This window comes from Oryza sativa, chromosome 4, assembly GCF_034140825.1.
Source record: "Oryza sativa Japonica Group chromosome 4, ASM3414082v1".
NCBI lineage: Eukaryota > Viridiplantae > Streptophyta > Magnoliopsida > Poales > Poaceae > Oryza > Oryza sativa.
In genome coordinates this window covers 34,831,928-34,845,418 of record NC_089038.1, presented here as the reverse complement: position 1 = coordinate 34,845,418, position 13,491 = coordinate 34,831,928, and the positions used below count along the sequence as shown (strand labels likewise).

General features: G+C 42.4%; 2 protein-coding genes across 11 annotated transcripts; both read left to right on the top strand.

Moving 5' to 3' along the window:
* The first annotated feature begins 229 nt into the window (after window positions 1-229).
* On the top strand, window positions 230-4,207 carry LOC4337366 (uncharacterized). 3 transcript variants are annotated; one of them, XM_015780679.3, is made up of 7 exons: window positions 230-380; window positions 1,098-1,197; window positions 1,643-1,709; window positions 2,225-2,326; window positions 2,410-2,503; window positions 3,050-3,233; window positions 3,719-4,207. In XM_015780679.3, exons 3-7 carry the CDS (start codon window positions 1,689-1,691, stop codon window positions 3,786-3,788), a joined length of 471 nt encoding a protein of 156 aa, XP_015636165.1. In that variant the 5' UTR covers window positions 230-380; window positions 1,098-1,197; window positions 1,643-1,688; the 3' UTR covers window positions 3,789-4,207. The 3 variants fall into 3 exon arrangements, with proteins under 3 accessions (XP_015636165.1, XP_066166282.1, XP_015636166.1); XM_066310185.1 differs by having other exon boundaries at window positions 498-1,197; XM_015780680.3 differs by lacking the exon at window positions 1,643-1,709.
* Window positions 4,208-5,404: 1,197 nt separating this feature from the next.
* LOC4337365 (uncharacterized) lies at window positions 5,405-11,131 on the top strand. 8 transcript variants are annotated; one of them, XM_066309583.1, is made up of 9 exons: window positions 5,405-5,720; window positions 6,629-7,593; window positions 7,675-7,916; window positions 8,004-8,083; window positions 8,272-8,400; window positions 8,504-8,599; window positions 9,148-10,294; window positions 10,440-10,617; window positions 10,730-11,131. In XM_066309583.1, the coding sequence occupies exons 2-9, from the start codon at window positions 6,644-6,646 to the stop codon at window positions 10,734-10,736; spliced, it is 2,829 nt and encodes a 942-aa protein (XP_066165680.1). In that variant the 5' UTR covers window positions 5,405-5,720; window positions 6,629-6,643; the 3' UTR covers window positions 10,737-11,131. The 8 variants fall into 8 exon arrangements, with proteins under 8 accessions (XP_066165680.1, XP_066165678.1, XP_015636164.1 ...); XM_066309581.1 differs by having other exon boundaries at window positions 10,440-10,637; XM_015780678.3 differs by having other exon boundaries at window positions 9,148-10,345.
* Window positions 11,132-13,491: the final 2,360 nt, after the last annotated feature.

The following is a 13,491-nucleotide window of genomic DNA, read 5'->3' as shown; positions in this document are numbered from 1 at the left end:
GCGCACGCTTGGCCCCACCTGTCAGGCACACACCAGTTACCGATGGCTGGACGCTGTCCATGGCAGTATGTACCACCGGCCGAGGCAACTGGGGTTTCTGGCTCTGTGGACCAGGTTCACGCCTCTTTTGGCTTCAACTGTGGTGAGGTACAGGACAGGTGGGTCCCGGATCCCCCAAAGCGCAACGACGCCTCGTGAACTAAACCCACGGAAACCAAACCAGATTACCAGAACCGCTTCTTCTTCTTTTGCTTCCTCCGGTATCATTCCAGTTTTGCTACCTCCTCACTTCACTCCTCTCATCTCATCACATCTCATCTCAATCTTTTGCGCCATTCCATCGGAGCTAGCACCCAGCAACTCACGAGCAAGCAAATCAGGTAATAAAGCAGCATCCTCATTCTCTCTCTCTCTCTCTCTCTTGTGCTTTGTTGTTTGATTGCATCTTCTTTTGGGGGCGGAGAATCATACGCATTCCACGGGCCCTTTGATTCCAGGGCTCGGATCCGGCTGTTGTGCATGGCCAAGCTGGGGGCTTGTGTTCGTCGTGTGTGATTGGGCTGCTTGGGTTGTTTGCTGCAAAATCTGTCACTCGTTTTGTTTGGGTTCTTGGCAATGTAGCTGCTGGTTTTCTATGACTGGTCTCAAGTTCCGAGTTTAATGCAATGCGGGAGGGATTTGTGAAATTACAGCAATTTCTTAAGCTTTTTTTCCTTCTTGGTAGGCGGTACATGCCGTGGTTAACATTCTTGTTAGCTGCAGGCTGCGGCTGATCGGTGAGGCGAGCACTAAGAGTATTTTTGACGTGTTTACCGGAATGTATTTCCGCTATTGCTCCGAAATGGTTGGGGTTTTCAGTGTTATCTGTGAGAAAAGATTAGTCTTTTCTTTTATATTTTCTAAAAAAAAGGATCAGTATTTTATTGCTCGCGTGAACTGCATTTGCATCAGTTCTGCTTTTTATTTAAAAAATCGTTGTTAGTCCTGCTCTGCCAAACTAAAGTTTTAGTTGCTTTGTACAGAGTATTGGTCCAAATTGCATTGAGCATTTTCAGCACAAATTGATACTGATAAACTGCTGCGACCTACTTCTGCAGGTTTAGATAGCAAGGAGGCCGCAGAGAAGTGGAGAGGACTCACGAATCACGATCCATTTCTATCTTGAGGGAATTGGGGATAGCAAAAGTCAGTGAAAAGGTACTTTTTAGTTCTGACCCATTTCTTACATCGTCACTTTTATTAAGTGTGTGCTTCAGATTCCTAGTGGTAGGAATGACCCAACAAAGACCATTTCCAACTAGGTTATGCACTGCTTTAGTTTTAGCATTATGTGTGGTGTAGCTTGAGAGCATGTGGGCCAATTGGGATGCATTTGCTGTTGTTAATTTTACCTATCCGTTTGTCTTATCTGCTTTGCAACATTGCATACATATGGGGATCTTGCACGGTTGGAAAAGACTTCACAATCTTGGCACGGCCCTCTCAGATCCTACTTATTGGCTGCAATATTCGTATGAAATGCTAGCTTGATGCTTGTTCTTGTGTTTCTTACTCCTACCTATCTGTTTTTTCCCCTTTAGTTTGCATCAGTTAGTCAGTTTCATTCATTTCATTTGTCATTTGCTTGTTTTCCTGTCTGTAGTTGGCGTGTTGCACGTTTCACATTCGCTGTGGGGTAAGCTTTTCTTATGGAAGAAGGTTTACTGCAGGTTAGTAGCGCTATTGTATCTGTGCATTTTTCTTTTTGGAAGTATGGCTACTTTACTTAATCGTATTGCTTAGACATTGAAAGGTTGGATTAGCTTGAGGAGATTGTATAAGAAACTAATGATAGTGCGATACTGAATTGTGCGTGTACTGCATCATGATTGCTGCAGTAAGATAGGTGCAGCCTTTATAATTAGTTGGTTTGGTCTCAAAGCTTACAAATGAAAGCTTGTAAGAAATCATTATGTTCCGTACAATTGTTCTGGTGCTTTAATAATGTTGTTTTGTTGTGCTTTGCCAAATGATGGTTTGCTTACCGTTACTAATAGAGAGTATGGAGACGTCCTACTAGTGGTTGGTAAAGCATGTTAGCACACTTTTCCATTTGGTGCTGTATAAGATGATAGTACAATAATATAATCATATTGGCAGATGGGGCATGTTATTAGTACTTTGAGATCTTATGGCTACTAAACGTGATTTTGCACATGGCATTGAAGTGAGAGATTTCTTGCAGGGCCAGATGACAAGCATGGACAAGGCAGCAAATGTGGTATTGGATATTGAAGGGCTGCCTCAGCAACCTGATAAATGCTGCACTGGAAGTCCAAAAATGACTGTATGTTCAATGACTCACATAAGACCAAAAAGAAAAGGATAGTGGTTATCTCACTCTCCCACCCTTCCATTTTTTATGTGCAGAGAGCCCTATCTCGCAAGGGCTCAAATCGCATGGAAAGGAGGAGCGGTGAAGAGCAGGAACAAGATGACTTGGTGAAGAAACTTATTATTAAGGGTAACAAGCTACTGTTCTTCTCTGAATTCTTTTTTTCTTAAAAAAGTTGTAGTCTCTGTAATTCTAAATTTTTCATTTTGCATACTTAAAACCAAACAGCTTATATTTTGTTTGGATCAACTCAAACCATAATCTTTGTGAAGTTCCATTTGATCTTAGCCATCATCACATTGTGTCCGTGAGCTGTATGTAGATGAGAAAAAGGTCAAAAGCGGCTAGCTTTCTTTTGTGTGATTGCTTGTATTTCCATCCAGCGGATTTTTTCTATCATGTTCCTACGATATGTGGCCTGCAGATCGAGGAGCCTTGTTTCTCCAATTCCAACTTTACATTTAGCTAAATAAGTATTGGCTTGGTATTCTCGGACTTTAGTAGCTTGTACTTCTGTTTACATCCAAGCCTAATAATCTTAATTTTAGCATCATTTTTATAAGTAAGGATATTTGTTTTCCTTTTTTATTGTACTACACTCATCTGGTATGCCACAGCATCAACACTGACAGCTGTTTTTTTTTTTGCCCTTTTGTTGGATATTTATCTCCACAGTTGTGCCATCTCAGTTGGAGCAGCTTAAGATGCCCCTGGTGCAGAACAAAGCCTTGGTCACTCCACAATCACAATGTGCTGCCTGTGCACCTATTCTAACTGACTCTGGGGAAGGAAGGAACAAGAAGTTTAATCGACTTACTTCGGTTCACCCCCGGAAAATCCTACTGTTCTTTGCAACTCTGTAAGTCACTTGCCTTTCTGAAATTGTAATATGTCTATGCTGTTGAAGCAACTGGTCTGAGACACTGAGTTTGGTTTCCAATTGGTACCATGCCCCCCACAAGTGGTCCATGTTCTGGTGTGTGCTTCTCTGTACTGTTCAACTGCACTTGAATAGTGTGGCGTGGTTTTCTTGTCAGTCATTATCATAGTAATCTGCTACACAATTTCCTGAACATACTGTACTCTATCCCTTGCTTGCCCATTTGTCTAGGTTTGAGGCCCTAGTCAGTATGCACGTTCACACATTAACTGTATTGCATGCTCCAAGAGATTATTTGTGTATTCATAGCAGAAACACTGATTGATGGTACGCATTTATGCCATTGATGGTACAAATATCATTTGCTTGTGTTTTTAGCTGCTTGTTTTCTAAGCCACATCTTCCTTCTCTTTTACAAACCTATTATACCCATTTTGATTTCTCTTCCTTGTTTCTCGTCGCAGGTCGAGCGTGGGCACAATGATACTGATATACTTCACGCTCGCAATCAACGGTGGCAAAGCGGAGGCGTAGTCGTCACCGGAGCGAAACACGACAACGGTTTCAGAAGTGCATTTCATAGCTGGAATTTTCGCTTCTCGTTATCAGATTTTGGTTTGTTTGGGAGGAGAGAACTGGAGGAGGAAGCAACAGTAGCAGCAGCAATGATGCAGCCAGGCTCTCATGCCTGACACACAATGCTGGGAGTGTTGCTCGATCAGTGCTCCATTGTCACCTTTGCCTGACCTGATCTCCCTGAATTCTTTTGATCTGTACATGTAAATTGCTGTGAGGCCTTTGTTGAGAGGTAGAGAGAGAGAGAAAGAGAGATCCATGGATTGTTGTTGGTGTAAATGAGCTGGGGCGAAGCTATCCATTTCTGCCATGCGAGTCCCAGCTTAGCTGTAAAAGATCTGAAGCGAATAATTATGCCTTTGTGGAGTTGCAGTGCATCTGGGGTTCGGTTCTTGAATGCTCGTTTTCTGCTAGTGGCACTGGCACCGCCAACGACTCCCATTTACGATATGCGCGCAGGCTCTGCATTTTCTCTGCACTCTGCATTACACACGTGCTATTTGTCAGTCAGCTATAGCATAAACCTGTGGAATACTCTGTATATTGCAAATTCAAGGTAATTAGTTTACATTTATATTTGCGTAGTTTCAGCCAGATACTGTTTTTTTTTTCTCCTCTGAACTACCCCTCCGTTTCAGGATATAAGACTTTCTAGCATTGTCCACATCCATATATATATATATATATATATATATATATATATATATATATATATATATATATATATATATATATATATATATTAATGAATCTAGACATACATGTGTGCCTGAATTCATTAACATCTATATGAATATGGGCAATGCTAGAAAGTCTTATAATATGAAAGAGAAAGTAGTATATAATTTTGTTCATATCAATAGGATGCATCAAACACATTTTAGGTTGGTTTCGTGAACTGAGCGGCTCAGACGGAATTGAAAGTTTTAGAGTTGGCATAGGAAATTGTATTTTTTTTCCTGGGATTTTTAATGTGGATGCGCTCAGCATGGTTTGATAAACAAGGACTACAATGTTTTATAGTAACTCTAAAATTAAGTTTTAAAATTTAAATTCTGGCTGCAGCTCATAAGCTCAAGAGCGAACTATGGAGCTTTGGGATTAGGGAGTTGGCACAGCCTATTTTTCACTTTCATTTGTCATTTGCTCGTTTTCACTGCTTTCATGCACCATTCTTCCCTTGGTTTTCAGGATTAGCATGAACTTATTTTATGTTACTAGCCAAACAATACCTATGAGTTACAACAGGTTATTCAAAATAGCTAAAATAATATTTCATTCTTATTGGAAAAAAAATATTAGCTTCTACTTGAGAAACAAGATTCTTCATCTTAAAAAATAAAAAGAAAATCAATGGCTCCATCTGCTTTAACAAAATGCCCTTTTCATACTTCTTACCGTAAAAAATCGTCGGTGGTGTTTCCTTTTCACAAACCGAAATCGCAATGTAGGCCGAAATTATCTCGAGGCCGAGGCCCAACAAAAGTTTGTGTCCGTGGCCGTGGCCGTGGCCTGCTTCATCCGGGCGGCGTGCGGCGCGTGCAGTTGCGGGCCTCGCGAGCGAGCGAGCGAGCGATCTCCATCCCCAACCTCAACAATCCCCTTCCCTTCCCCCATCGCGCGATGCTGGTGGAGTGTGGCGTCGCGACCTAGCCCTAGCCCTAGCGCCACCGCCACCGCCACCGCCACCGCCTGCTCGCTCGCTCGATTCCCCGGCTCCCCGTCGCTACCTCGCTACCTCGCCGCGCCGCCACAGCCGCCGGCGCCGTCTCTCACCGGGATCGGGACAACAAGCGCCGCGCCGTTCAGTCAGGCGACGGGGGCGTGCGTCTCCGCTCTCTGGGGGGCCTCGACGTCGCCTCGCCGGTGTTTCGGAAGACCGTCGGCCTGGTTGGTATCTCTGATTGCTTGATTACTGCTAGGGAATGGATGGGTGGATGTCGTCGACGGGGTGGGTTTAGCTTTAGCGGATTAGCGCGTATCACATCCCCTGATTCCAGTCGAGTAGACAGGATAATAGCAGGTGGAGGGTTTGAATTTTTTAGTTATATAAAAGGATACCTTACGTTGGTGCTGTTTGATGGATTGGTAGAGGTGGTGCTATTCTTCCCTTCATCAGAATGTCAAGCGGCTTGCTTCGTGTGTAGATTACTACTAGTATTTTTAGGGTTTGGGTGCCTGCTAATGTCACCGAATAGGTTTCGTTAGCTTCTTATTAATGTTTTTAATGCACTTTGTCGCGATATGGATAGCGAGAACTGCTATTTGTGCCGTTTTGAGATGGTGTGTGTAATTTACTATGTCGTTATGGGATGTTTTTTTTTTTGTCTATTCCTTTGGCTCACGTGTCCCTCCTGCTGCAATACTCATTTTTGTTTGTTGGATGATCAGTTGTTTGAACCGCTTACCTTTTTTATAGGCGCATATAAAAGTGATTTGGTGGTCCTGGAGTATTCATTTGGTCATGTATTCTATATTTTGGAAACTTAAGTTTTAATGGATTAATCTAGTGGAGGATGTAGTCAAGAATTTTCTTTTGTTGGTTCCTAAGAGATTTCTTGGCTCGCAAGTTGCAACGCGAATTGGGCTCTCATGTATTTTACTATTTTAGAAAGCTTTTAATTATCACAGATATAGTAGCCGAACAGATTGGATATAGCTGTGTATTCGAGACATCTGTTTGTTATCTTATACAGGGCATGCTCCGCCACTGAAGTCAAAATGTAGGGAGATCTGTTAAGTTGTATACCATATTAGGCTTAGTTTATTCTTTTATCTTTCTCCATTTGTTCTGCTAGGAACTGAGCTATCCCATGGCATCACCACAAGAATCCAATTCCTTGTGCTTGAAGCGCAAGCTTGTTGATGACTGCCTGTCAAAAGAGTGCAAGTCTCGTCGCATCAAAACTGAGAAGGGACCATCATCTGATTCATCTGCCAAGCGCTGCAAATGCTGTTGCACTCGACCTAACCTTGCCAGTGATTGTGTCAATTACCTAAAAAGTGGAGTGCCCAGCCGTGTTATGTTTTACAAACAGGGTTCTTGGCACAATTTTCCTGAGCAGATAATGAAGTCTCTCATTGAAGAATTTAGAAGCAATAAATCTAGTGTTGTTGCTGTGATGGACGATGAGCCTGTTCTTGTTGATTTCTTGTCGATGACCCTGGTCAACCTAAAATCTAGAAAGCAGCGGTCTGTGGCATGGTTTGATGACACTGGGAAGTGCTTTTATCCTTCTCTATTCTTTGATGAGGAAGCTGATGAAGTGGCTAAAGTAGGCGGTGATTTTGAGGGCGCCACACAGGGAATAATGTTGGATAAGGTTGCAAATTCTCCACCAGAAGTGGTGAAGCAAGTTGTCCTTGAATCTAGTCCTCCAGTTCCACAGAAGCCTGCCACTGCAGACATATTACGCAAAAAGATCGCATCTGTGGAACGAGGCAGTGAAGGCTTTCTTTTTGCGCAGGACCTTTTCCTCTCTGGCATGGGTCCATTTGCAACGCCAAATAATATACTGCACATCCACCGCTACTCTCCGAATGATATCACTGCACAGTGTAGACTTCAAGCTTTTGAAAAACAAATGATGTCCACCAAGGAAGAACGTGGTGATGCAAATGTAAGGTATGGATGGCTGGGATCTAGGAAGAATGACATAGTTAGGATCCTAATTAATGGTTTTGGTAACAATGGAAAACCTGCTGAGAAGGCAGGCTTGAGTGCTGGTGTTTATCTTTCACCAGAAGACCGAGCATTTTCCAGGTACTTTTTATAAACTTAAAAAAATGTATTGACCATTCCATTTTAATTGTTTATGTATTTACATTATATCTTGCTTGACAGTGTTGGTCTTTGTGATGTTGACGAAAAAGGAGTGCAATATATGTTGCTCTGCCGGTTGATTTTGGGGAACATGGAGGCTGTCATGCCTGGATCACAAGATTCTTTTCCAAGCAGTGACATATATGATTCTGGTGTTGATGATTGCTCAAATCCAAAGTGCTACGTCATGTGGCCATCTCATCTTAGCACCCATATTCGTTTAGAATATCTTGTTAGTTTCAGGCTTTCCTCGAAAGTTCGAAGTAAGATGATAAATAATAGTTAAAGGTTTTTATCATGTTTTGTTGATATAGGTGGAGTGATATATTTTTTGGTTCACTTGTTTTCAGATTATTTACTTGGTTTGAAGGGTTTATGGTTTCACCCATCACCAAAGGAAGTTGCGGTGGATATTTCTACTCTTGTACCTGTGAGGCAACCTAGTTTTCTTCGTTTCTTCTTTTCCATTGACACTCTGGTTTTCCAGCTAGATGTGCATGTACTGCTAACAGTGGTAGAATAGAAGTCTGATCTGAGAGCAATCCAATTTCACTACAGATTGTTCCTCCCTTCTTTAAATGACAAATGATCTTGGCTTTGTTGTACATTTTTATGCAGATAATGAGTGGAAATGCTGAGGGACCAACTTCCCCTTGGATATCCTTCAGAGTTCTTTTTGCCATGATTCAAGAAAATATATCATCGGTAGCAAGGGAATTGCTCTTCCATCATTATGAAGAGCTGAAGGTACTAACTAACCAACAAGTTACACTGTGTTTATTTATTAGCATTGGCTGTGTGGTTGGTTGGTGTGATGGGTACTAAAATGTTTTAATTGTTTATTTGACAGGAAAACAAAATAACTCGTGAGGAGATGGTAAAGCAAATGATAATATTAGTTGGAGAGAAGTTGCTTTTGGAAACCTTGAAGAGGCTTCATTACTGTGTAAGTCGGCTGTCCCCTGCTGTTATCCTTCGAAACAATTTCTGGTGACATATGCTTGTTTTCTCAGTTCACATCCATACTAAGGATACTTTTAATGCTCATATACTTTTAATACATTATGGACAAGTTTGCATACGACAACAGGCACAATTTTAGGAAGTTTTTGTTCAGGTGTTGCAATTTTTATAAGATGGTTTATTATCACATTGTTTATCAAATCACACATATTTGTCAAATAAAGAAATATCTGCTAAATTTTTTAAACGAGTAATAAGAAAATTGGTAGGGGCTAGGAAACTAGCAAGGCCTTGAAAAAAATATAGGGAACTCTCAAAGCAGCCAAACATGCCTAAAACAGGCACAGGCCTTTTGAATTCATGTTTGGATAAATTATTTGGAAATTTTCCTCACTTGTTTCAGGCATCCTCTTATTTTTACTGTACCAGTTTATCTGTACTCATATTTCACATAGCTGTTGCTGCATCTGTACTGGTGTGATTAACTGCACCTTTCTTCTGATGCCATTGTGTCCTTGGCTTCTGTTGCAGCCATCATTATGGTATAAATCTGCTGGCAAAATAGCATCTTCTGATCCTGCGAGGACAGCTGCAGAAGACAGGTCTTTGGATCAAACTGGGAATTGTTCATTAATTGTTAGTGTTGCGCATGGTGATTCTCATGCCCCAAATGCAGTAGCTGAAAACAGCACCAGTCTTTGCACCAAAGGATGTGATACTCCTGCAACAGGCATGATTTCCAAGGGCTATGATTCTCTGGCACCAAAAGGTGTGCCGGAAACTTCTACTTCTGTCGGCCCCGTACATGGGGCTTCTCCAAGTGTGGAACCCAAAGTGAGGGATTCTCCTATACAAACCGTTTTATCAGGAAACATTGCTACTGATTGTGCCAAAAGGCAAGATCCATTGGTATCAAGAGTGGCACCTGTAGCTCATAATGGCCTTTTAAGGATGCCATCTGGAAAATCAGCATCTCTCGCAGCGCAAGTTTGCAATTCTGTTAGACCAAGCACAGGACCTTCAGGTCGTGCTTCTACAGAACCAAATAATGCCTCTAAAAGTTGTGGGATTTTTGCTCCGGGTATCAGGCCAAAGGGTGGTGAATCTCTTGTTCCTAGTTTGGCATTAGGAAATTCCAAATATGCAGGTGTAGAAGGTCTCAATTCTGCACCAAGAGCGACACCTCCGGGTATTAGGCCAAAGGGCGGTGAATCTCTTGTTCATGGTTTGGCATTGGGAAATTCCAAATGTGCAGGAGCAGAAGGTATCAATTCTGCACCAAGAGTGACTCCACTGGGTATCAGGCCAAAGGGCGGTGAATCTATTGCTCCTAGTTTGGCATTGGGAAATTCCAAATGTGCAGGTGCAGAAGGTATCAATTCTGCACCAAGAGTGACTCCTCCGGGTATCAGGCCAAAGGGCGGTGAATCTATTGCTCCTAGTTTGGCACTGGGGAATTCCAAATGTGCAGGTGCAGAAGGTCTCAATTCTGCACCAAGAGTGACACCTCCCGGTATCAGGCCAAAGGGCGGTGAATCTTTTGTTCCTAGTTTGGCATTGGGAAATTCCAAATGTGCAGGTGCAGAAGGTCTCAATTCTGCACCAAGAGTGACACCTAAAGACAAGGAGTTTCTTTCATTGAGTATTTCATCACAACAAAGCCCAGTTCTTAATTCAGGTAAAGGCCATGATGGGACATCAGGTGCCGCACGTCCAGTACATGCACCAGGTTTACCCTCTTCCAACTGCAGATCATCTGTAGCACTTCAAGGGTTATTCTTGTGTACAAAATGTAGATAATCAATGCTTTCATTAACGTGCAGGGCATGGAAATCCTAAAGCTTTGGCCACTGAGGCCCGTGGTTCTCTATCTCTGAGTATTGCACCGAATGTCCATGACCCTCCAGCATCAAGTAAGGAGCCTAAGGACGATGCATCTCCAATAGCAGGCATGGTCTCAGAAAGCCAGCACTCTCAAGCACCTAATGCAGTCACCAAGGGGTATAATGCTCCCACACCCAGTACGGTGCTTGGAAACTCTTGCCATGGAACAACATTGTTGGTAACATCACTTGTTTTTTTGCTAACTCTCATGCTTCCTTGGTGACTGCAGTACCTAAGGAGTCAAAAGGCCAGCATTTACAGAGTGGAGTGCACAGTCAATCGTCTGGGCCAGACGATGCTAGCAGCAGCAATGTCGCTCGGGCAGCTGATACCATCGTCGCCCTATCAACTCTTCGAGAGAAGGGCAGGTAGATGTTGCAGCCCCTTGTGCTGATCGCTCTTTGCTTTTTGCTGGGCCGTTCTCTAGTGCTGTACATGTGATGTGAATGTTATACACCGTCCTGCCCAAAAAGCGTTTACCGTCGTACCATGGTCCATGGGTCGGTCCGTTTAACTTATAGGTGGTGTAAACCGGTTGGATGGATTCGTTTGTTGTAGGTTACCTGTCACCTTGTCGACTTGAACGTGAATCGTTGCACATCCCTGGCAGTAAACTTTGTCATGGCTGGTATCTTCGGTGTCCGTATGGGTTGTGTTGCCTCGGTGTCCGTATGGGTTGTGTTGCTTCGGTGTCCATATGGGTTGTGTTGCCGGTTTTCCAGTTAGCTATACATACCTGCCTAGTTCCCATGTCAAATTTAATCTTTCGTTTACTCTAGTGTACATTTAGTGTTCCTGGAATATATGGGTAGTGCTAGATAGTAGTTTTGAGATGCCAATATGCAAGCTTGGTTGGCATAGATTGATAGATAGGCTTGTGTTGGGCTGTTTTTGCCTGGGATCCAGTCTATTCTCTATGTAGACTATGGGCAGGATTTCCATCTAAATTTCGGCCCAAGTACTATTTTTCACAGTTTTAGCGGAGGGCATTCTCTATAGTCTATACATACCCATCCAGAATTTAATCATATAAAAGCCTAGTAGTTTGAGAAATGATTCGATTGAGCAAAAGGCTAGTCGAGCCTAGCAACAAATGGAATGGACAAAAGGCTTGAGCATTTAGCATGTAGCCATTATATACCATCTCGTGCTGCTTGCCACGTCGGATCATGATGGCTTGCACTGGAAAGGCCAGTCTAGCCTTTAGGCCATTTGAGTGCCAAGCAGCACACACACATGGCACTTTGATGAGTCTTTCCTCCTTTCGCTGCCTGGCAATCGTGGCACTTTGAGGTGATGTCTCCCTTGCTTAATTAGTAGGCACACTGACCTGCCTGTCAAAGAATGATATGATTACTCGATCGTAGTAGACTTTTTTTGTTAACTAGGATGCCTGCACCATTAACCTCCACTAATCGGGGTGTAAAGATTCATCAGACATCTGAGTCCCAGTTCAGATAGCATTAACCTCCACTGATGATGCTAGTGGTGTCGCCTCATGTCAGTGTATGTCACCCTGCAATTTGGTCTTCCCTGGATAAAAGCTTTGTGGAAGATGAATGGATAAAATAAGCATAAAAAAATGAAACAAGAGGAGCACCAGATGAAAACTCAAAACTATACTGTCAGTCTGTCATGATTGATCAGCATTGATTAAAGATTTTTTTCTGGAAAATGTCTATCATAATAACCAACAGAAATACTTTGTGATGAATTGAGCAGTCACAATGTGCACTATAGATTCTTTTGTGATAAGCCCCAAAAAAGAAAAAAAAAGGAGAACGATGCTATCAGGAGAACCATGTCGTGGTCTGCACTCCAACAAAGTAGAAATGCTGTGTTCTTTCAGAAAGAAGTAGAAATGCTGTGCAAGTGGAGGAACAGAATCACATACTCCATTTTCTCCCCGGCATTTCTAGTCCAAAGTCAAAACAAGAACAAGAACCTTTGGATGGTCCAACTAAAACTTTCTTGGAAACGTACGGTTGATTTTGATCGATGGCCCAGCACCCAGAATCTGAACTTCTGAAGCTTGAAAGAACACGCATAATTTTCAGCTGGAATTGGTTTGCATCATTATTTCAAACCTTGAACAGCTGCAACTGTAAAACATTGACCAGCGGCTTAATTACAGTTTGAACATATAGCAAATCACTAAACAGTAAAAAAAAAGAAACACTTGCCTGTGGCAAATTAAAGAAAATTAGCAACGAATCAAGGAACCCACGTGAAGTGAAAGTGAAATGCAGGCATGAATAAATGCACGGCACTAGAAGTGGAAATGGCACAATTTGGAATCAACACACAAGTGGTAACCTATGCTTGCATTAGCAGTGGTGGTCGCCTGGGCATGCACGTCAAAATTAATCCCTGGCGATTAAGCGATCCTAATGATGATCATTGACGCGAAAACAGTCGCCATGGCCGGCCGGTTTCTCGTGTTCATCGAACAGGATCATCACTGGTACTGTGCTACTAGGCACCACACCAAGGCAGGCATGCATGCTTAGCTTTGCGAAAAAGTTGAAAGGCTGACACTTAACCACCACCACCACCTGCAGCTAATAGCTAGTACGCCAAATGCAGAGGCCCATCTCATTCATGCTCCTAGCTATATATATCCATCCAGTTCTTTTTTTTTCATGGACCCATATCTAAAATCACTCTGGTTTCCTTCTTTTCCCTTGTGAGATTCGGTCTCGAATCAACAAATTAGGAGGGTAGATTCGTCATATATTCCGCGCAATATTAGGCTTCCTTTGGAATGGAGAAATTTTAGAGATTCCTTTTATGAAAATTGAAGTAATTCGTGTAAAAATCCTGAAATTTTTGTATATGTTCTGAAGGAGCCCTGCTGCTAGCTAGGCCCTTAACTGTGCAATTTGTGAAATATGTTTCTTCCCAAACATGCTTTAAATTGAGAGATGAACCTAATGTAATACATGATTCCACCTTGAATTTGATAAGTTCAAAAAATGGACGGCTTTAATT

Excerpts from the sequence above, each read along its gene's own strand:
- LOC4337366 (XM_015780679.3), top strand. The coding sequence starts at position 1,689 with ATGGAAGAAGGTTTACTGCAG. Across the intron at positions 2,327-2,409 it reads CTGGAAGTCCAAAAATGACT|AGAGCCCTATCTCGCAAGGG; the intron begins GTATGTTCAATG and ends TTTTATGTGCAG. Across the intron at positions 2,504-3,049 it reads GAAGAAACTTATTATTAAGG|TTGTGCCATCTCAGTTGGAG; the intron begins GTAACAAGCTAC and ends TTATCTCCACAG.
- LOC4337365 (XM_015780673.3), top strand. The coding sequence starts at position 6,644 with ATGGCATCACCACAAGAATCCAATTCCTTGTGCTTGAAGCGCAAGCTT. Across the intron at positions 7,594-7,674 it reads GAAGACCGAGCATTTTCCAG|TGTTGGTCTTTGTGATGTTG; the intron begins GTACTTTTTATA and ends CTTGCTTGACAG. Across the intron at positions 10,638-10,729 it reads GTATAATGCTCCCACACCCA|TACCTAAGGAGTCAAAAGGC; the intron begins GTACGGTGCTTG and ends TGGTGACTGCAG.